Source organism: Hyperolius riggenbachi, chromosome 1 (genome assembly GCF_040937935.1).
Source record: "Hyperolius riggenbachi isolate aHypRig1 chromosome 1, aHypRig1.pri, whole genome shotgun sequence".
Classification (NCBI taxonomy): domain Eukaryota; kingdom Metazoa; phylum Chordata; class Amphibia; order Anura; family Hyperoliidae; genus Hyperolius; species Hyperolius riggenbachi.
In genome coordinates, this window is record NC_090646.1 from 432,841,239 (window position 1) to 432,863,913 (window position 22,675).

Consider the following 22,675-nt stretch of genomic DNA (forward strand, 5'->3'; position numbering starts at 1 on the left):
CACCTGAAGTGGTCTATGATAGTGGCCTAAGCCAAGTTCAGTCTAAGGTGTGTATGAACCTTTAGGGTCTGCATACACATCCAATTTTACCACTCTAGCAGCTGACAGTGAGAAAGCAGCTCTCCCTAACAGATCATGACTAGTGGACATCCACAATAGAATATGGCTTTCTCAATGCTGGGAGATAAACCTACTTTTAGTTCCAAAATCGTAACAAGAGAAACCCCTCTTCCCCAGATAATGATGTGTTGCTTGATTCCTGCCCCCCTCCCCCCACTGCCCTCATACTGCTCTATAACCCAATCAGGAGCACATAAAAACTGATCTAGTCTTATCCCTCCACTGACCACTTTCTGTGTACAGGTAGTAAGGGGGGCCTGATATTACACCCATCACTGTGTACCTGTATACTGGAAGTGAGTTTGTAGAAAAATGAGAAAATGTACAGATTAATGTAAACAGCAGTAGTGGAGAGATTTAAACTATTTGCATCGGGACCCCAAAAGTGTTATGTAGGCTTTACACTCACAGCCAGCACCAGACAATAATGTAGACCATCTGAAATTCTCATGCTACTTCATTAAAAAAATATAATTATAACAGAGCTACGGTCTCCCCTGACTCTCTGGGGAAGCTGAATTCCCCCCTCTATCAGGCTAATGGCCACACTTAAGCCAGTAGGCTCCATTTTCTCCACTTTCTCATGGTTACCTCAGACCATGGTGCAGAGTTCTTTCTTCTCTTACATGGGGTTGACTGGAAAAGGATTTAGCAGCATAGGGGGCGATATTATGGCTGGGAACGCGAACAATCACTCGCGTTCCCATGCCTGTCGGCCGGTGACGGCCAAACCGGAAGTGTTCGCTGGCGGGTGCAGAAGCATCGGAGCGGGGCTGCGAGGGCACCGATCGGCTGCAGGGGGCTGAGGGAAGCCCCAGGTGAGTAAATCTCACTTTTTTGATCGATTTAAGGATCACTTTAACCATTACACTATCCAGTCATTATTATGTATTTATATAGCACTGACATCTTCTGCAACACTTTACAGAGTACATAGTCATGTCACTGACTGTCCTCAGAGGAGCTCACAATCTCATCCTACCATAGTCATAGTGTTATGTCCTACCATATTAATATTATGTATTTATATAGCACTGACATCTTCTGCAACACTTTACAGAGTACATAGTCATGTCACTGACTGTCCTCAGAGGAGCTCACAATCTCATCCTACCATAGTCATAGTGTAATGTCCTACCATATTATTATTATGCATTTATATAGCACTGACATCTTCTGCAGCACTGTACAGGGTACATAGTCATGTCACTGACTGTCCTCAGAGGAGCTATCAAAATCATAGTTTAAGGAAAATCTTTTAGGGAAATTGTGAAATGTATTTGTGTGTTTTAGAATGTTGCAGAATACAATTTAATTACCACAGCACATCACTTTACCATCTCATGTCCACCAATGTAGTGAAACATATTCTGTGCAGCTGCACATGTACATGCTCAAGTTTCAATTCGGAAGGAAGGGGGGGGGGGTTTGGTTAAAACAGGCCTAGGATGATGAAAAGTATAAATTCAGCCCTGAGTGCGGGCGCTAGGACCTTGCAGACACTGCACTGATATGCGGAAGTGACATCACTTCCGCATATGCAGCCCAGTGTTTACGGAGTACCGTGCACCTGCTCTCACTGGTCGCCGGCTGATTCAGGTACCTAGCTAACCTATATTGGGGAGCAGCTACCTATCTAACCTATACTGGGGGGCAGCCACCTATCTAACCTATACTGGGGAGCAGCTACCTATCTAACCTATGCTGGGGGGCAGCCACCTATCTAACCTATGCTGGGGGGCAGCCACCTTTCTAACCTATACTGGGGAGCAGCCACCTATCTAACCTATACTGGGGGCACCTACTTATCACCTACTTATCTAACCTGTATTGGGGGCAACTATACTGGCTACCTATATTGGAGGCACCTACCTAACTAACCTATACCGGGGTCACCTACTTATCTAACCTGTATTGGGGGCAACTATACTGGCTACCTATATTGGAGGCACCCACCTAGCTAACCTGTACTGGGGCGCACCTACCTATCTAACTTATACCGGGGGTGCCTGCCTATCTAACCTATACTGGGGTAAACTATACTGGGGCACCTATTCCTGGCTACCTATACTGGGGGGACTTATAGCTGGCTACCTACACTGGGGTACCTATTCCTGGCTACATATACTGGGGGGACCTATATTGAGAGCAACTAGACCTGGCTAACCTATACTGCGGGCACCTATATCTGGTTCCGTGGGGGGCGCAATTTTTACACCCTCGCCCTGGGTACATTTTAGCCTAGAAACTGCCCTGTCCTCCTACAAGGGCTTACCCTACATGGTGACCTGAGCTCCTCCCTCTCACTATCTATAAAGCTCTGTTGGGTTACTGTAGATCAGGGGTATCAAACTCAAATACAGTGGGCCAAAATGTAAAATGTGCAGTATGTCCTTTCTGCTTCCCTGTGGCTGTGCATAATGACGTCCATAAGGTGAAAAATACCCGCGGGATGAAATGATTAAAGAGGAACTCCACTGGAAATAATGTAATAAAAAAGTGCTTAATTTTTACAATAATTATGTATAAATGATTTAGTCAGTGTTTGCCCATTGGAAAATCTTTTCTCCCTGATTTACATTCTGACATTTATCACGGGGTGACATTTTTACTGCTGGCAGGTGATGTCAGTTGAAGGAGATGCTGCTTGCTTTTTTGGCAGTTGGAAACATCTGTTATTTCCCACAATGCAACAAGGCTCCCACAGTGTGATGTCAGAATCATGATCCTGACATCACACTGTGGGCGGGGTTTCATCACAATATCAGCCGTACAGAGCTTTCTTATGATCCGTTTGTGAAAAGGAAAAGATTTCTCATGGGAAAGGGGGTATCAGCTACTGATTGGGATGAAGTTCAATTCTTGGTTACCGTTTCTCTTTAAAATAAATCAAGGATAGATTTGTTAATGTAACGTCAATTTTCTAAGGTTGTTTGTGTTGTGCACCTTTATACATATAGCTGTGATGGCACAGAGCACCCAGTAAACATTTATAAATGAAATCGCCTCCCCAGTTTTGCTGAGTGGGGCATAGTTTCTGGCACAGTGGCACTGATGAATTACAGGGTGAGTAGGTGAGCTATTAACCCTCAGACCCACTGATCCTGGCAGCTTTAAGACGGAGCCTTACATTTTCACTACTCTTTAAAGTGGACCTGAACTCAGAACTCCTATTTGCTCTAAAAGATACACAACATCATAATAGCCTTTAACCTCCTTAGCGGTATGCCCAACACTGTGTCGGGCATACCGCCGGCTGTCCCCAGGAGTCCCCCATTATAATTAGTGACCGTATAGTTGTAATATGTTCAGCTAGCACTAGGCTAGCTAGCAATGGTGGCCGGCATCCCCCTGATTACTTCTGGTCCCCCCGATCGCCGCTAAATACATTACCCCCCTGGATCCAGTGATGGCACAGCCGCCCTGCACATCTCCGGTTCTCTCTATGGGAGACGTTATGACGTCATGTTCCATCCTCCCCATAGAGAAGAGTGGAGCTGGCTGGGGAGGCTGCGCTGATCGCTGGATCCAGAGGGGGTAATGTATTTAGCGGGCAATCGGGGGGATCAGAAGTAATCAGGTGGATGCCGGCCACCATTGCTAGCTAGCCTAGTGCTAGCTGAACATATTACAACTACACGATCACTTAAAATTCTAATGGGGGACTGTCGGCTGCAAACCCTCCGACGTGCGTAACGCCCAGGAGGTTAAAGAAAAAACATTTCTGCGTAACAGCTAATACAAATCCTAAAATAAATCTGCAGTTTATACTTCTTGATTCATGGAAGCAGCCATATTGTTTAAAACATGTACTTTCAAATGGGTTTATCTGCCATAGACAGTCATGTGACACAGGGGAGCGATCAAATTACAACTAGTGATTAGACACAAATGAGGGGGAACTACACAGGCTAAACTCTTTAAATACATACAGAGTGCATTTCCGTTATGTTTTCCTTGTATCCTGTGCAAGGGTTCAGGCCCACTTTAAAGTGGACATCCAGCCTATAATACAAATTTGCAGGATCCTCTTGTCCTGTAAATTTATAATTACCTGCTCTGTCTTCTTGTAAATCAGTCCCAGGGATCCATGTCAGGCAACTTCTGACATGTAGCCCCACCCCTCTGGAAAATGCTTTCTGTTTTCTCTATCTCAAGTACAAAAAAAAATTGGTGTTTTTTAGCGGTAGGGGATGTTCTGAGGTGGTTGCTATGTGCCGAAAATTGCTAGACACAGACACAGACCCTTGGGACTAATTTACAAGAGAAAGATTGGACAGGTAAAAATATCATTACAGGCTGGATATCAGCTTTAAAGAGACCCGAGGTGGGGTTCTCACAACAAAATCCCCATACAGAGGCTGGCTCTGCCTATCGAGCCCAGCCTCTGTTGTTAATCAGATCCCCCCTAAATCCCCCCTGCACTCAGCCAGACCCCATAAATTACAGCCGCGCTGCTGACACGCAGCGTGTCAGCAGCGGCTGTGTTTAGCTTCCTAACGTCAGTCTCCGCTCTCCCCGCCTCCTGTATCGCTCTGATTGGAGGGAAGGGACGCGGGCGGGGACTGGAGCTCTACAGGAGGCGGGGGGAGCGCCGAGACTGACGTTAGGAAGATAAACACAGCCGCACAGCGCGGCTGTGATTTATGGGGTCTGGCTGAGTGCAGGAGGGATTTAGGGGGGATCTGATTAGCAACAGAGGCTGGGCTCGATAGGCAGAGCCAGCCTCTGTATGGGGATTTTGTTGTGAGAACCCTGCCTCGGGTTCTCTTTAAAGCAATTCTGAGGTCTGTAAAATAGATACCATATTTTTCAGACTATAAGACGCTCCAGACTATAAGAGGTAGGTTTAGAGGCCACAAACCATGGGAAAAAAATTATACTAAACCTGGTGCGTCCATGGTCCAGGAGCGTCTTATGGACCTTACCCCCCAATTATTGTCCCCTTGTGCCTTCTTTGTACCTCTTGTGTCCCCGTGTACTCCCATGTCTTCCGTCCCCCTGTGTCCTCTGGCCCCCCTGTGTCATCCTGCGTCCTCTGTCCCTGTGTCCTTTGTTCTCCACCCCCATGCCCTCCGGTTCGCTGTCTCCAATCCCACCTTTTTCTTGCCTTACAAGCTTCCATTGCATTTTATTCCAACTGCTTTTTATTATAGAAGTATAGGAGAAGGCTGCTACACACACACTCACCAGGCAAATGGGAGGAGGAAAATCATGGCCAACTTCAGTAGTAAACAAAGGAATATCCAGCTGCACCAGCTATGGTGAAAATAGAAAAAGTCTTTATTAAGGAGTCATCTCTGCTCCGATACGCGTGAGCTTTATCTGTATGCTATATCTAGGGGCTATCCTCCAGCCCCTAGTTGCCGATATGACCCTCACCGCAGCTCCGGTGTCCACTCAATTGTAGATGCCTCGCCAGGTCAGCATCTTCTGCGCCTGCATGCTGCTTGCGCTCATATGGCCTGGAGTGTTCTGCGCAGGAGCAGTAGTACTGCGCCTGCGGAAAACGCTCCAGACCACGTGAATGCGATCACAAGCAGCGCGGTCAGCATCTACAATGGATGGGACCATGGGACACTGGAGTTGTGGTGACGCCAGTGAGGGGCATATCATTATCAGCTGCCAGGGCCTGGAGGAAGCCTCGGGTAAGTAGAATATTTTTTTTCCCTCGGTACTTCAGCCCCAGGTAAGTATGGTACCTGATGTATTTAATCTCAGGTACACTTTAATTCAAATTAGGTAATATATCAATTTAATGATGGAAGTAAAGTTTGGAGGCAATTTAACACATTTTTAATACAAAAATACATATATTTACATAAATGAGTACATCAGTCCTGAAAGAGGGGCAAATTAGGGAGAAAGAGTGATTTGATTTCCAAAGAGGGACTGTCCCTCCGAAAAAAAGGAAATTTGGGAGCTATGACATAACAACCTAGCTCCTTTAGCATACAAGCAACTGGGGTTTTTAGAACGTTTGTTTCAGTGTAGCATCTCCATGTCAGTGCAGACTAATAGTACCACCCCACTGCTCAGCTGACTCGCACAGCGCTACAGCACTTTCAACAGTATCCCTACATATTTTTTTTTTTAATTTTGATTTATTTCTTGTGGGGGAAAACATCTTCCATACGATCGGGAAAGTAATATCTGCGCTTTGCTGGTTTCATTGAGTACTGGAGCTTTGCTGTCATCGTTTCCTTATTGACGAAAGTTCAGGGTATGAAACTGAAAGTAAAGGCTAGCTTTCTGTAGCTAGTACTATCTCTGTAGGCAGGGGGAGGGAGGAGCTAGGGGACGGGCAAGTGACGCCATCAGCAGGAAGTCTTCTGGAGCTGTGGGGAGTACTGAGAAGAATCACAGGGAATTGGGGGGCAATGGAGTGTTACTACAAGCTGCACGCATTAGAAATAAACACGACCATGTGTGGAGGGCAATACAGGTGAAACACACTGCACACGTCACTCGCCTGCTGGCTTCAGAGATAACACATAAACGGAGATTGTATTAGTGGCCACTTATAGAAATGAAGATGTCTGTTTTTTTCCACGGGGAGGTTGAGATAATATTGTTTCACTGTCTTTCAGATATCCATAAATGGCAAAAGACACCTGAAGTATTAACCCTGTAAAAATGGATAAACGAGGCAAGTAACTGCACATAACTGAAGTGTCATCAAGTAACCCATTTATTATTTTGTATTTGTATAAAAATGACATTTCCACTGCACAAGAACACTGAATAATTCACATCACTGTTAAAGTGGACCTGAACTCAGAACTTCTATCTGCTCTAAAAGATACGCAATGCATACATCATTTATTATTGACTGTCACCTAGGTCCGACGGATGCGACTTTTGGGAACTTAGTGCGGTTTAATCCACCAGTTACCCAGAAGATCTGCTCCACCCACATTATAATGTTGTACACACAAACAATGTAAAAAGTGTTGATGATACTGTGTTTGGCCACTTTGGCCTTGTAAAATTATTTGGAAAATTCCCAGTAAAAATGTATTAAAACATCAAAGATACGCAATAGAATAATAACCTTTAAACAAAAAACATTTCTTTGCTACAGCTAATACAAATCCTGAAATAAATCTGCAAATTTCTACTTCCTGCCTTCATGGAAGCAGATATATTTTAAACATCCTGTACTTTTAAATTAGCTTATCTGTTGTGGCAGTCAGGTGACGCGAGAGAGATCAACTTGTGATTATGCACAAATGAGGGGGAATTAGACTGGCTAAACTCTAAATACATACAGGGTGCATTTATCTGTATTAGAGATGGGAAGTTCGGATCTTTTCAATGATTCGAATGGGATCATTGAAAAGATCCGGATCTTTGATCCGAATCTCGGATCATTTTACTAGGGAAGCATTCGGGGGTGAAATGACTAGCAGGGCAGGACTTTCCCTGCGGTGGACAGAGAAGGGGAGCGGGGTGGACACAGAGAAGGGGAGATGGTGGACAGAGATGGGCAGGGAGTAGACAGAGAAGGGAGGAGGGACGAGCAGAGAGCAGAAATGTTTGTTTGCACACAATACCCACATGCTGCAATCATATGCTTTACATATATTTCAGCTATATGCTCATCTGTATACTTTGAATGCAAATGTCGCACAGTGAAAGAAAGCATTCCCCAAAGCATTCCCAGAAGTGAAGTGCAGCTGTTTAGAGCGGAGCAGTGCTTTTCAGCGCTGCTAGCTTTGGGCGCAGCCAGCGCCGCCATAGACTGTAATAGGAATCAGTCTATAGCGGCGCTCAGTGAGGAAGGTCGGCTCCGTCAGAAGACGGAGCCGAAGTTGTTTAAAAAACACAATAATTCGGCCTCCAGCAATCGCTGGAAGCCGAATTATTTCATTCCCCCACTATCCATGTCGGCCTGGAGGGGGAATAGTAATTAAAACGCCCCGGACTTGTGCAGAAGCAGGACCAGCCATTTAACAGCTGGATCCTGCGCCCAAGTCTACCAGCGCCGTATTCAAATGTACGCGTTTAGAGCAGTGCAGGAGGATCATATTGCACAGCAATCACAGTGCCTGCCCTTTTAGCCCAGCACGCTGTCTACAAAGTTACTGAGCTGTGCTTCTGAGCCAAAAGTTTCCAATTTGTTCACAATGCAGCACTACGGACAGACAGCCTATAATGAGCAGCACATTATAGGCAGTATGTGTGCGCTACACATATCTGGCAGTGGCACAGATGTCCCCTCTCTCTGATCTACCTGTCCCTGCAAGGCTGGCTCCCCTCCAACAGAGCGATCCATCTCTGCTCTGCTTCCAGGACCCCGCTGCCCGCTGAGAGAGGGGGGGGCCTGCTGCTCCTGACCACGCCCCCTTTGCGATCCGAATCACTCATTTTGATGATTCGGATGATTCGACTCACAAAAGAGATGCGGATCAAAGATCCGAATCGTTCATGATCTGGCCAACACTAATCTGTATTCCTTCTGTCCTGTGCAAGAGTTCAGGTCCACTTTAAGCACGGAAGCAGTGCGATATTTCGGCTGTTCTGCTTGCGATTCTCCTTTGCTCCCAAAATGCCACATGCAGTGCTTTTGCATTGGCAACACTGTAGTGTGAACACTCACTGGAAGGCGCTGCACTAGCGACTTGCATATTACTGGTGATAGGCAATTGTAGCATAGTTACCCCCCCCCCCCCATGTAAAACAGCCCTAAGGCTATATTAAATTGCTATTGCAATTATATTGGAGCAATGTAAACTGTTACCATAACTCGATGCATGTAGAGAGTTACTGCAAAATGTGCACGTTAGCAGGTACAATGAAGCATTCCGTATATACTCCTGTATAAGCCGAGTTTTTGAGGCAAAAAAATTGGCCCCAAAGTGGGGGTCCTCGGCCTATACACGAGTCGATAGTATTTTGTGGTGCCCCCGTCTTGTTTAACAGCTCAGCTGCGTAAGCCCCGCCCCCCACCGCCACATGTTGTAAAGCAGTACGATTGTTACCTTGTTTCCCCCACGCTCCGTGCGCTGCCTCATAGGAATATGTCCTGCAGCCCTCTCTATCCCGTGTCCCGGTTGGGGTATACAGAGCTGGGGTGTGCGGTGCGCGCGTTTCACTTACCGATACACGCATTGATTCCTCTCCAGGCCAGTCGCAGGCTCCTTGTTATGACGCCCTCCAGTGATGCATATCATAAGAGGCGCCACTGCAACTGACCTGGAGAGGAATCAATGTGTGCATCGGTAAGTGAAACGGGTGCACCGCACACCCCATCTCTGACCGGGACACGGGATAGAGAGGGCTGCATGGCACTTCCTATGAGGCAGCGCACGGAGGGTGGGGGATAACAAGGTAACAATCGTACCGCTTTACAACACGTGGCGGTGGGCGGCGCTTACGTGGCCACACTGAGCTAGTTGGCTGAGTGGCACTGAATTCTTGCACAGGACAGAGGGAGTGAAATGCACCATGTATGTATTTAAAGAGTTTAGGCTGTCTAATTCCCTTTCATGCACCTTATATATTTTCAGAGAGTTTAGCCTGTAATTCCCTCTCATGCACCCTGTATGTTTTCAGAGAGTTTAACCTGTCTAATTCCCTCTCATACACCCTGTATGTTTTCAAAGAGCTTAGCCTGTCTTCATTCCCACTTCTGTGGCTAAGCACAAGTTGTAATTCAGTTGTCTGTCTCAGCAGAGAGTTAATGGGTACATACAGGATGTTAATGCTATGTCTGCTTCCATGAAAGCAGGAAGTGGGCACACTGCAGATTTATTGCAGGTTTTGTATCAGATGTTACAAAGAAATGTTTTTTTTAAGGTTATTATGCTGTTGGATATCTTTTAGAGCAGAGAGGAAGTTCTGAGTTCAAGTCCACTTAATGCACTTTCCACCCTCGGCTTATACCCGAGTCAATCATTTTTCCCAGTTTTTTTGGGGTACAAGTTGGGGGTCGGCTTATACACGAGTATATACGGTAATTTAATTAATTTATTATGCTTTGTGCTGCACATAGAGCTTGTAGTCTTAATGGTCACTTAAAGCTGGCCATACTTCTGGCAATTGTATCGGTCGAGCAAGCTGTAAAATTTTGGGCCATCGTGGTTGATCGGATGTGTGATAGTAACGACATGCAATATTGCAGCGGAACCCCCACCAGCCGCTGTCCCCCCATATGTTAATGTGCCTGTGCATTAAAATATCTCACCTGTCTGGCCGCCGGTCTGCTGCACTGTTTGATATTAGACAAGATTTCAGCCGAAATCTTCCTCAAGTCACACTTGAGCGTTTTGCTGGCAATTTCGGCAAAACGCTCAAACGCTAGCGCTTTTGAAAAGCGCTAGTGTAATAAAACTCTATAGGCCCGTTCTTACTCTGGCGATTTGCGCTAATCGCCGCAAAACGCCTAAAATCGCAAAACGCAAATGCGTAGCCTGCACCATTTTCAGGTGATTTCCCGGCGATCGTGTTTTAGTGCTATAGAAGCGCTAAACGCGATTGCGGAGAAATCACTGCACTGTCCAGTGATTTTTCCACGTGAAAGCGTGGAAAAATCACTCCACCAAAAATTGCCGGCGTTTTGCTTTTCTGAGTGTGAATGGGCCCTAATATTGATCTGCAGAAATTTAGATTAAGCATTGCTGTTACTTGCATCCCCGCACTACCACCAATTATGCAAAAGAATATATACAGTGGGTTGCAAAAGTATTCGGCCCCCTTGAAGTTTTCCACATTGTGTCACATTACTGCCACAAACATGCATCAATTTTATTGGAATTCCACGTGAAAGACCAATACAAACAGTACACGTGAGAAGTGGAACGAAAATCATACATGATTCCAAACATTTTTTACAAATAAATAACTGCAAAGTGGGGTGTGCGTAATTATTCGGCCCCCTGAGTCAATACTTTGTAGAACCACCTTTTGCTGCAATTACAGCTGCCAGTCTTTTAGGGTATGTCTCTACCAGCTTCGCACATCTAGAGACTGAAATCTTTGCCCATTCTTTTTTGAAAAACAGCTCCAGCTCAGTCAGATTAGATGGACAGCGTTTGTGAACAGCAGTTTTCAGATCTTGCCACAGATTCTCGATTGGATTTAGATCTGGACTTTGACTGGGCTATTCTAACACATAGATATGTTTTGTTTTAAACCATTCCATTGTTGCCCTGACTTTATGTTTAGGGTCATTGTCCTGCTGGAAGGTGAACCTCCGCCCCAGTCTCAAGTCTTTTGCAGTCTCCAAGAGGTCTTCTTCCAAGTTTGCCCTGTATTTGGCTCCATCCATCTTCCCATCAACTCTGACCAGCTTCCCTGTCCCTGCTGAAGAGATGCAGAGATCCAGAGCATGATGCTGCCACCACCACCATAGCTGTGTTCAGAGTGATGTGCAGTGTTAGTTTTCCGCCACACATAGCGTTTTGCATTTTGGCCCAAAAGTTCCATTTTGGTCTCATCTGACCAGAGCAACTTCTTCCACATGTTTGCTGTGTCCCCCACATGGCTTGTGGCAAATTGCAAACGGGACTTCTTATGCTTTTCTGTTAACAATGGCTTTCTTCATGCCACTCTTCCATAAAGGCCAACTTTGTGCAGTGCACAACTAATAGTTGTCCTATGGACAGATTCCCCGACCTGAGCTGTAGATCTCTGCAGCTCGTCCAGAGTCACCGTGGGCCTCTTGACTGCATTTCTGATCAGCGCTCTCCTTGTTCGGCCTGTGAGTTAAGTTGGACGGCCTTATCTTGGTAGGTTTACAGTTGTGCCATACTCCTTCCATTTCTGAATGATCACTTGAACAGTGATCCGTGGGATGTTCAAGGCTTTGGAAATCTTTTTGTAGCCTAAACCTGCTTTAAATGTTTCAATAACTTTATCCCTGACCTGTCTGGTGTGTTCTTTGGACTTCATGGTGTTGTTGCTCCCAAGATTCTCTTAGACAACCTCTGAGGCCGTCATAGAGCAGCTGTATTTGTTTTGACATTAGATTACACACAGGTGCACTCTATTTAGTCATTAGCACTCATCAGGCAATGTCTATGGGCAACTGACTACACTCAGACAAAAGGGGGCCCGAATAATTACGCACACCCCACTTTGCAGTTATTAATTTGTAAAAAATGTTTGGAATCATGTATGAACTTAGTTCCACTTCTCACGTGTACACCACTTTGTATTGGTCTTTCACGTGGAATTCCAATAATATTGATTCATGTTTGTGGCAGTAATGTGACAAAATGTGGAAAACTTCAAGGGGGCCGAATACGTTTGCAAGCCACTGTATCTGTTAAACTGTAATATCACCCACTTGAGCCATAGGGAAGCATAGACATTACCTTGCACTTTAAGTTGTAACTGACAGCAGTTGATATATAACTGACAACAACTGGTATATTTCAGTTCTGACAAAATTTTGTCAACTGGAAGGGATCACTGTAAGAAGAAAATGGTGAGCCTCTGAGAGGAACTGACAGCGAGGTAAGTATGTAATATTAATTTGTAGCTACATCATCTGTTTATTTTAAATAATTTTACTCAGTTCAGGTTCCCTTTAAGGTCTCGTTGCAGGGCTGTCCAACTCGGCACACAAGTTCTTTTTCTCCCCACCAACAGAGATTTCTGTTGGTGGGGTCTGATTGCTCCCTGAACGTTTCATAATTTTTTTTGCAAATATTTCTTTTTTCTTTTTTTTTTCAATTTTAAATAAAAATGTGTATTTTTTTTTTGTCGCTCCCCCTCCCCCCTTCCTCGCCAGCCAATCAGCGTGATCTGCTGACGTAGACTTCAGCCTATGACAGCTGATCACGTCCCTGCCTCTGGAGGGGACAGCCGTGTCACACGGCTGTCCCCTGTACAGTGCTGCCTTAGATTGCAGCGCTGTACCTAGTAAATAGATTGCGGTTTCACTGTCTTAACAGTCTCCTAACGGTGATCGCCGCTGGGAGACTGAGCCATCCAAGCAAGGATGTGTGCGCATGATCGCCCGCAAACCACGTCCCAAGGACCTTACACCGATCGGCGTTAGGCGGTCCTGAGGCTGCCGCCGCGTCCACGCCCATCGGCGTGACTCGGTCGGCAGGTAGTTAAACGATATTGGTTGCCTGGCAGTCCTGCAGATTTGCTTGGCTGCAGTAGTGTCTTAGTAACACATCTGAAACAAGCATGAAGGTAATCTTGTCATATTTTTGTCAGAAACCTCTGATCTGCATGCTTGTTCAGGTACTATGACTAAGAGCTAGTTCACAGTGCTAAGTTTCTGCATGTCAACTCACTACCCATACAATCTATGTACCTGTTCACATCTCCACGTTGTAACAGATTACGTTATTCTAACTGCATGCAGCATTTGTATTAAAATCTACGTCCAGTCTTCATTGCAGTTCACAGTCATTATAACTGATGCAACAGACTACTGTGAATGCAGCCTAAAAGTTTAAGAAGCAATGCATCAGTAAGGACAGCCAGGCAATGTGCATTGTTTAAAAGAAAATAAATATGGCAGCCTTCATATCCCTCTCACTTCAGTTGTCATTTAAGGGTCTTGTTACTTTTTTCGCCATTGCGGCATGTTTCATCGCACAAGTACGTTGCATCCTGACGCAGAAGCAATGATAGTCGTATGAGGCTATCAGATTGTATGCGGCGCGGTGGATTCTGTTTGGGATAATGCAAGGGATACTCTTGCATTACACGCATTTACAATGGCAGTGAGGCATATATCATATGTTCATAGTACTGTATGCCTCATTGTATGGTTGCACTGCTATCATGTATTGCTTCCATTGCGGTTCAGTTGCAGAACAAATGCATCGCAGTGTAATGTTTAAAGTTTCAAAGGGGCCTAAGCAATACTGCTGCAATTTTTTTATGTTTATATAGTAAGTATATTTTTATAATGAAAGCCTCATTTTTATAATGAAAGCCTCATTGCGGTGTAACTGCCACAAATGCACCGTTAATATCTGTATTCTCATTTCCAAAAAGAGGTCCAATGATTCATATTAATACTGTCATTTACATATTTCACTTTTCATGTGCTTTCCCAGGCCTGTGGTGTATTGAAGAGAAGTGCCGAGCGCCTTACTCTGACAATGGTGAGCTTAAAGAAGCTGTTGTGAAGTCTATTCACTATAAAGAAAATAATCTATCCTATGCAGTGGTTTCATTTCTGGATGCTACAAAAAGGAAAATACCCCTGTCACTTCTCCGCAAAGAACATAGCCCTGGTAATTCCTGGAACGCATCCATGTTTGATGATGAAGATCTGGAGAAACCCAGCTTTCCAGGCCGCAAACCTGAAGCCCCTGCAACAAGTTTTCCGTTGTCAAATACTGGAATTTGTGTACCTTATACTATCAATAGGTATTTACGTGACTACCAAAGAGATGGTGTAAGGTTTTTGTACGAACACTACAGTCGGACATCCGGATGTATTCTTGGTGATGATATGGGACTTGGAAAAACAATACAGGTATTTATCTCCTATTTCCATGATATTTTGACATTTTGTTTGTATTCTGAATGTAAAGTAACTTTTAGATGTTGCTATCATTTTGCTGTTCTTCAAAGAATGATTTTGCCTTTCTAAAAGAGAAGTTAAGCAAGACCCATAATGAATTACCGTACCTTAGGACAGTGGATGGGGCTTTGTGTTTGTGAACCAGACATGCATCTAAGACAGCTTATTTAGAGCTCTTGCATGCAGCTGCTCCTGGGTGTTTGCCTTTAATCTGAGCAAGTAATGGATATTTATTCCTTATGTGTAGGGTTTGGAAGAGTAGTGATATGGAGTACCTAGTTATGTTGTGGAGATCCTGGATTCTGTGTAGGGGGCTAAAGGGATGCCAAAAAGGTACAGAACAGTAATGTCTCCTTACAGATAACCTGAAGCGAGGAAACTCAATTCAGGTTAAATACACACCTATGTAGAGGGATGGCTCTGAATATCATAGACCCTTCCATGCCTTGGTCAGTACAGTTGTTCCAGTGCAATCAACCATTGAAGTTCTGTGACTGGCTTCGTCTTTGGTACTCCTCCAGCAACCTTTGGAAGCGGAGCAGTGCTTTTCGGCGCTGCTAGATTTGGGCGCAGCCGGCGCCTCTATAGACTTCAATAGGAATCATTCCTATTAAAGCGCTCAGTGAGTAACGTCGGCTCCATCAGAAGACGGAGCCGAGGTTGCTTAAAAACATAATAATTCGGCCTCCAGCAATCGCTGGAAGCCGAATTATTTCATTCCCCCACTATCCATGGCGGCCTGAAGGGGGAATAGTAATTAAATCGGCCTGGACTTGTGCAGAAGCAGGATCAGCTATATACCGCTGTATCCTGCGCCCAAGTCTACCGGCGCCGATTTCAAATGTACTCTTTGGAAGTACTCGCATCTCTGAGTACTTTCAAAAATGGGCGCATCCATACTGCGCATGCGCGGACCTGGACTCATGCATGTGCACTGCGGATGCGATCGTCTTTGGAAGTACTCGAGAGTGTGAGTACTCTCAAAGGCTGCCCAAGGTGTGCCAAAGAGGTGTTGGACCTATCAGGTTGGATAACTTCAATGGGGACGGTGCATGGATGACTGATTGGACTGATGACTGGGAATGCTCTATGGTATCCAGAGTCTTCCCTCTACATAGGTAAGTATATAACCCGAAGTAAGATCCCTCACTTCTGGTTCACTTTTATTACTGAAAATACTTCAGGTCATTACTTTCAGGTGTCTGAAGTTCCAAAAAGCATCACTTCAGGATAGTGGTCAGGGCCAGGCTAATCCATTTCTTTTGGTCTTTGTAAGGCTCCCTGCACACTGCAAATCCGTTTTCCGATTCCGATTCCGTTTCCGATTCCGTTTCCGATTCCGTTTCCGATTTTCCTTGAATACATTCAACAGAAAAACGGATCAAAAAACGCAGCATGCAGTTAAGATTAAAAATCTGAATCGGAATCGGATGTAAAAACAGATTAAGGCTCCCTGCACACTGCAAATCCGTTTTCCGATTCCGATTCCGTTTCCGATTCCGATTCCGTTTCCGATTTTCCTTGAATACATTCAACAGAAAAACGGATCAAAAAACGCAGCATGCAGTTAAGATTAAAAATCTGAATCGGAATCGGATGTAGAAACAGATTAAAAAGCGGAATCGGAATCTGAAATGCATGCAGTGTGCAAGAGGCCTAAAAAGCGGAATCGGAATCTGAAATGCATGCAGTGTGCAAGAGGCCTAAAAAGCGGAATCGGAATCTGAAGCCTGACTTTAAACCAGAACGCCTGTGGCTTATGGCACACCCATAGCCATAAATAACATGCAGAATAATACAAACTCATACATTGCTTTAACAACTTTATGCTAGTTGAGCTATAAACCAGCAGCTGTGAATGGTAACAGTAAAAAAGGGCGCAGGAGGCTAGTGGACAAATCGGGCGCCGCCATTCACTCCTATAATAATTATCGTTTACTGGGCGGCGAACAGGAAAAAAGGGCGCCCGAGAATAACGTTTTCCAACGGCGCCCGAAGATTTTTCATGTTTTATAACTGCTTGTGATGATTTACGTTTCTTATTTCAATAAAACATTATTTTAAATATTATCCCTTACTGTTTGTAAAACATTATTATTCACGAAACAAAGCGATCAGTACGTAATGTAAATTGTAATATATTTTATCCCTTACTGTTTTTAAAACCTTATTCTACACACAATACAGTGAGCACTAAGGAGTGTCTTAGGTTTAGGCACCAACAGGGGGGTCTTAGGTTTAGGCACCAACAGGGGGGGGTCTTAGGTTTAGGCACCAACAGGGGGGTCTTAGGTTTAGGCACCAACAGGGGGGGTCTTAGGTTTAGGCACCAACAGGGGGGTCTTAGGTTTAGGCACCAACAGGGGGGTCTTAGGTTTAGGCACCAACAGGGGAGTCTTAGGTTTAGGCACCAACAGGGGGTCTTAGGTTTAGGCACCAACAGGGGGGTCTTAGGTTTAGGCACCACCAGGGGGGTCTTAGGTTTAGGCACCAACAGGGGGGTCTTAGGTTTAGGCACCAACAGGGGGGTCTTAGGTTTAGGCACCAACAGGGGAGTCTTAGGTTTAGGCACCAACAGGGGGGTCTTAGGTTTAGGCACCAACAGGGGGGTCTTAGGTTTAGGCACCAACAGGGGAGTCTTAGGTTTAGGCACCAACAGGGGGGTCTTAGGTTTAGGCACCAACAGGGGGTCTTAGCTTTAGGCACCAACAGGGGGGTCTTAGGTTTAGGCACCAACAGGGGGGTCTTAGCTTTAGGCACCAACAGGGGGGTCTTAGGTTTAGGCACCAACAGGGGGGTCTTAGGTTTAGGCACTAACAGGGGGGTCTAGGGGTTAGGGGTAGGTACAGGGAGGGTTACTTAGGCACCAACAGGGGGGGGTCTTAGGTTTAGGCATCAACAGGGGGGTCTAGGGGTTAGGGGTAGGTACAGGGAGGGTTACTTAGTAATTTTTTTTTAAACGTTATTATACGTTTCACTATTTAAACGAAAGATTAACGTTTTTACAATTGCCGATTTAATGATTTATAACTTTATAAAACATTAATTTTAAACGAAATACAGTACAATACATTTTTAAACGTTAACCATGCTTATCGTTTAAAACCCCGCGCCCTTTTTTCCCAGCGCCCCTTCTTAACGTACGTGCTGTGAATATATTCCTGTCTCTGTAAGGCACAGGTATCAAACTCATGGTCCACAGGCTGAATGCGGCCCTCCTTGCCATTTTATGTGGCTCTAAAGAACTTAAAATGTGCATAATTGTAAGTAAAAGAATAACAGCACTCTGTCTTCCCATTTAGAAGAGCACACCAGTGATAGCGTTTTGTGTTGAAACATTGTCAGTTTGAGCTGGGGTGCAGCAACAACCCATGGGATTCCCAAGCAAAATTAGCATGTGCCTCCTCCGTGTGGCTGGTGAAGCACACAAACCTGCACACTTTTCCCCCAGCACCATCTCCCCACACAGCAGGGTAGGACAGTGGAGTAGTGCAATATTTACCTGCTCCAGCACTGTGTCATGTCTCTTCTGTCCTCCCTGGCAAATTCACACTCTGTGCTTCCATACCTCCAGCTTCTGGTCACGTGACATGCATTCAGCGCCAGAGGTATGCAGAATATGGCTGTTAGGAAAATAAAGCAGGCTGGAAGCAATACTGGAGCAGCTAAATATTCCACTGCACTACTCTGCATAAGGGGGTGGAGCGGGCCCCCCACGGTCCTGATAGTTACACCACTTAGTTTGAGACTGTTCAGTAAAGGCAAAATTAATTAAGTTGAAGGCAAAATTTTAATAATTTTGCCTTCAACTTAAGGTGGGTACACACATCAGATAAGTCTTTGGAAAAGGTAAGATCACAGACCAATTTTACCCCATTCCATGTATGAGAGCCATACTCTACACAGTCTATTCTATTGAGCTGATCTCCCCATCAGATAAATATCTTTGCAAGATGCTGCACACACAGATGCTGTACACATTCAACAGATCAGTATCTGCAAAAGGTCTGTTCCTGCAATAGATCCGTTCCTGCAAAATGGATTCAGTCTATGATATGTGTAGATCTCATACACACCTTGTTTAACCTCCCTAGCGTTCAATTTCCCCAGAATTTTTGTGCAAAAAGTGGTTCAATTAATTTCAAACATTTTTCAAGCATTTTTGTTGTAATCATCTTTTTAAATATTGAATTTAATACAGGTTATTGTATTGAATTAAAAAAAAAATAGTTTGTCGGCAGACGATGGCGCTGCATGGCCTTGGCGTCATCAACACCAATCGCCGGGGAACATGTAATCGCAAAGGAAGAAGCAAATCTGCCAAGGAACATGGAAGAGGACACTGGGGAAGCTATCGGTACACGACGAGGGATCAGCATGTCAAAGGTGAGTATAAGTTAGCCAGGCATGGTTACCCCAGTATGGGTAGCCAAATATAGGTGCTGCAGTATAGGTTACTCAGGTATAGGTGCCGCAGTAAAGGTATAGGTGCCGCAGTATATGTAGCCAGGTATAAATGTTACCAGTTTAGTTAGCCAGCTATAGGAGCAACAGCATAGGTTTGCCAGGAATAAGTGTCCTAGTATAGTTAGCAGCTATAGGGACTGCAGTATAAGTTAGCCAGGAATGTGTCCCCGGTATAGTTAGTAGCTATAAGTTAGCCAGGAATGTGTCCCTAGTATAGTAAGCAGCACTAAGGGCTGCAGTATATGTTAGCCAGGAATGTGTCCCCAGTATTTAGCAGCTATACATGCTGCAGTTTAAGTTGTCCAGGAACGTGTCCCCAGGCAGCTATCACGACCCCCCCAATGATCACCTCCCCTGCCTCCTGATCCAACCCCCCCCCCCCCTCCTGATCAGGTGGGGCCATTCCTATTTTTCCTCCATCAACCGATCACTGCCTCCTGATCGATCCCTCCCTCCCTCTTGATTTCCAGACAGTGCTGTGAGTGTGAGTAGTGATCGGGAGTTTTACTCACCCGAGGCTCTCTCCAGCGATGATCGTAGATTCTCCTCTGCGTCCAGCCCTGGGCTACTGTTTACAGTACCGGGGACGCGGCTTGATGACGTCATCAGCCGCTTCCCCAGTACTGTGAACCGTAGCCTGGGGCCGGAAGCCGAGGAGAACCTACAATCATCGCGGGAGAGAGCCTCGGGTGAGTAAAACTCCCCGATCACTACTCGCACTCTCAGCACTGCCTGGGAATAAAGTGGGAGGGATCGATCAGGAGACAGGGGGAGGTGATCTGTGGAGGGAGGATAGGAATGCTGCACGCGATCAGGAGGGAGGGTTGTTAGAACAGGAACATGCTGGCCACTCGCTCCTAACTGCTCTGCCCCGCCGGCTCCATGCGTGCTTCCCTGGGCCTGATGGATGCAGGTTGGCACACTATGGGTAGCTCAGATCGCTACCCACAGTATGCTGACAGCCATCCATCAGGCCCAGGGAAGCCCACAGAAGCAGAAAAAGCTAAGCCGGTGGCACAGAGCAGCTAGAAATCTTCCTGGCTGCATTGACAAGCCTGGTTTGTCCATACCGATTACAGCAAGTTTTAGCTGGACGAGCCAGGCTCGTCCATAACGCTAGGGAGGTTAACAGACAATCATCTGCAGAACAGATCCACCAGCATGGATCTTTGGATCTGCAGATAATTGTCTGATCTGCAGATGAATTTCCGTTAAACAAGGTTTGTATGAGGATCTGCAGATTTCATAGACCATGAATGCATTTTGCAGGAACAGATCTTTTGCAGGAACAGACCTTTTGCAGATACTGATCTGTTGAATGTGTACAGCATCTTTGTTTTCAACATCTTGCAAAGATTTTTATCTGATGGGGAGTTCAGCTCAATAGAATAGATTGTGTAGTGTATGCCCTCATACTACATGGAAGGGGGTAAAATTGGTCTGTGATCTTTCATTTTCCAAAGACTTGTATCTGATGTGTGTACCCATCTTTAGACTATGTTTTACATTTTGGCCCCTTACATGATTGAGTTTTATATATATATATATATATATATATATATATATATATATAACAAACAGCATACTTTTTTTTAGCTTACATACTCTGGGATGTTACAAAAAAGGTAACTTTCAGGAGTAGGAGGATCAGTATGATTATTTATCTCGCCAGTTTATTTTTACCTCAGGTGTTCTTTAAGGGCCCATTCTCACTAGCGCGATTAGTGGGTGATTCCCGCTAATCGCCAAAGCGCTTTTTAAAGCGCTAGTGCAATAGTAACTATATGGCAGTGATCTGCCGTGATTGCCAGCGATCGCGGGTGTTTCCGCAATGATCGGCAATTGCAAACGTGTTCCATGCAGCATTTTGCTTCTCGAGCAATCGCGGTACTGTGCATGACAAAGTGCTGATCGCCATTGTCGGGAATCGTGAGGGTGTCCAGTGATTTTACTGCACTAATTGCGGTAAAATCACCCACGCAAAACGGTAGCGCTTTGCTACTTTGTAGTGAGAACCGCCCTAAGGCCGGATCCACACTATAAGCGCTTTTCTGAGTGCTTTGTGATTGATTTCATGTTAATTAAAATCATGGTAAAAATCGCGTCAAAATCAGCGCATTTTTTTTTTTTAATCCAATTTTTACCGCGATTTTAGTGAAAGTGAATGGGAGAACTTTTAAAAAAGTGCTCATCAATCACAAAGCGCTCAGAAAAGCACTTATAGTGTGAATCCGGCCTAAGGGCTTCCCCGTTCAGTTCCAAGTAACATGTTACCCCCGGTACACTTAAAGTTGCTTGTTAAATATGGAAAGTAGAATAGCTATGACTAGTGGCTAATTACTGGGATTTAATAAATTGAACTTTAATATTTCATCTCCTTGAAGTCCTTCTGCTTTCTGCTGTCTGATTAGTCTGTCACAACCTGCACCCTGCACTCTGAGATTGACAAGCGCTCTGGAGGGAGAATTGGGGTTAGAGCATTTCTCCTGTTTCAATTAATCCAATTTTAAGCTGCGGAAATTTACATTCAAAATTTGCATAAGCCTGCATCAACTTGTAATTACTTTTATCTTATTGATCCTCCCTAAAATGATTATTCAAACCCCAAAAAATTAATCAATGAAAGTTAAAAATTGGTGAACTCTGTTGTTAGCTTTTTATGCCTTTTTTGTATTTTATTAGTCATCCAGATTGGCCATTCATTTAGATCCTTCTGTGTGTGTCCACCGCACAGCTGAATCAGGCTAGGCTCCCTGCACACTGCAAATCCGTTTTCCGATTCCGATTCCGTTTCCGATTTTCCTTGAATACATTCAACAGAAAAACGGATCAAAAAACGCAGCATGCAGTTAAGATTAAAAATCTGAATCGGATGTAAAAACAGATTAAAAAGCGGAATCGGAATCTGAAATGCATGCAGTGTGCAAGAGGGGAGATGTCTGTGCCTATTTTTTTACACTCTATTCACTAATAGAAGATAGTCACTAAGAGAGAACAGTTCATTATTGATGAATTCAGCCTAGGTGACCGCATAATTCGTAGACTGTTTATTCCCTTACTAAGGTGCACTTTTTCGTTCTAGGTCATAGCCTTTCTGGCTGCAGTGCTGCACAAGAAGGGGACACGAGAGGACATAGAAAATAATATGCCAGAATTTCTGCAGAGGACAATGAAGAAGAAGTATTCTACAGAATCAGCGAAAATGGTAATCTGAAGCAGTATGAAGTTCATTTTCATACACTCATGTTTTATTCAGTATGCTATTATTTATTGGTACGGACATTCAGAAATACTGATGCATTCTTGGGTAAATGCATATTGAGATTATTACTGGCATAACGTAGAGGGATAAACGGTTGCAGCTGAGAGCTTGCTTTCTGCATAAGTGGACAGTGAAGACAGATCACCACTATGTTTATACCTGACCCAGGGGCGTAACTATACTTAATAGAGCCCCCTGCAAAAATGATAGCATGGGACCCCTTGGTCCCTGAACCCCGGGATCGGGAGCCGGAGAATGGCAGCAGAGAGTGTTCTGCTGTGAAGCAGCGTCTGGAAGCAGGAAATAATTACACATGCTCCTGC

The 22,675-nt window shown here is 44.8% G+C and overlaps 1 protein-coding gene across 2 annotated transcripts in view; it reads left to right on the forward strand.

Moving 5' to 3' along the window:
- Positions 1–6,428: 6,428 nt before the first annotated feature.
- ERCC6L2 (ERCC excision repair 6 like 2) overlaps positions 6,429–22,675 on the forward strand; it is a 289,432-nt gene continuing 273,185 nt past the window's right edge. For both annotated transcript variants that reach the window (XM_068237461.1, XM_068237451.1), the window contains exons 1-4: positions 6,429–6,565; positions 6,711–6,769; positions 14,151–14,575; positions 22,173–22,295. In XM_068237461.1, coding sequence (XP_068093562.1) covers positions 6,757–6,769; positions 14,151–14,575; positions 22,173–22,295 — 561 coding nt within the window. In that variant the 5' untranslated portion in view covers positions 6,429–6,565; positions 6,711–6,756. The remainder of the gene's footprint in view (positions 6,566–6,710; positions 6,770–14,150; positions 14,576–22,172; positions 22,296–22,675) is intronic.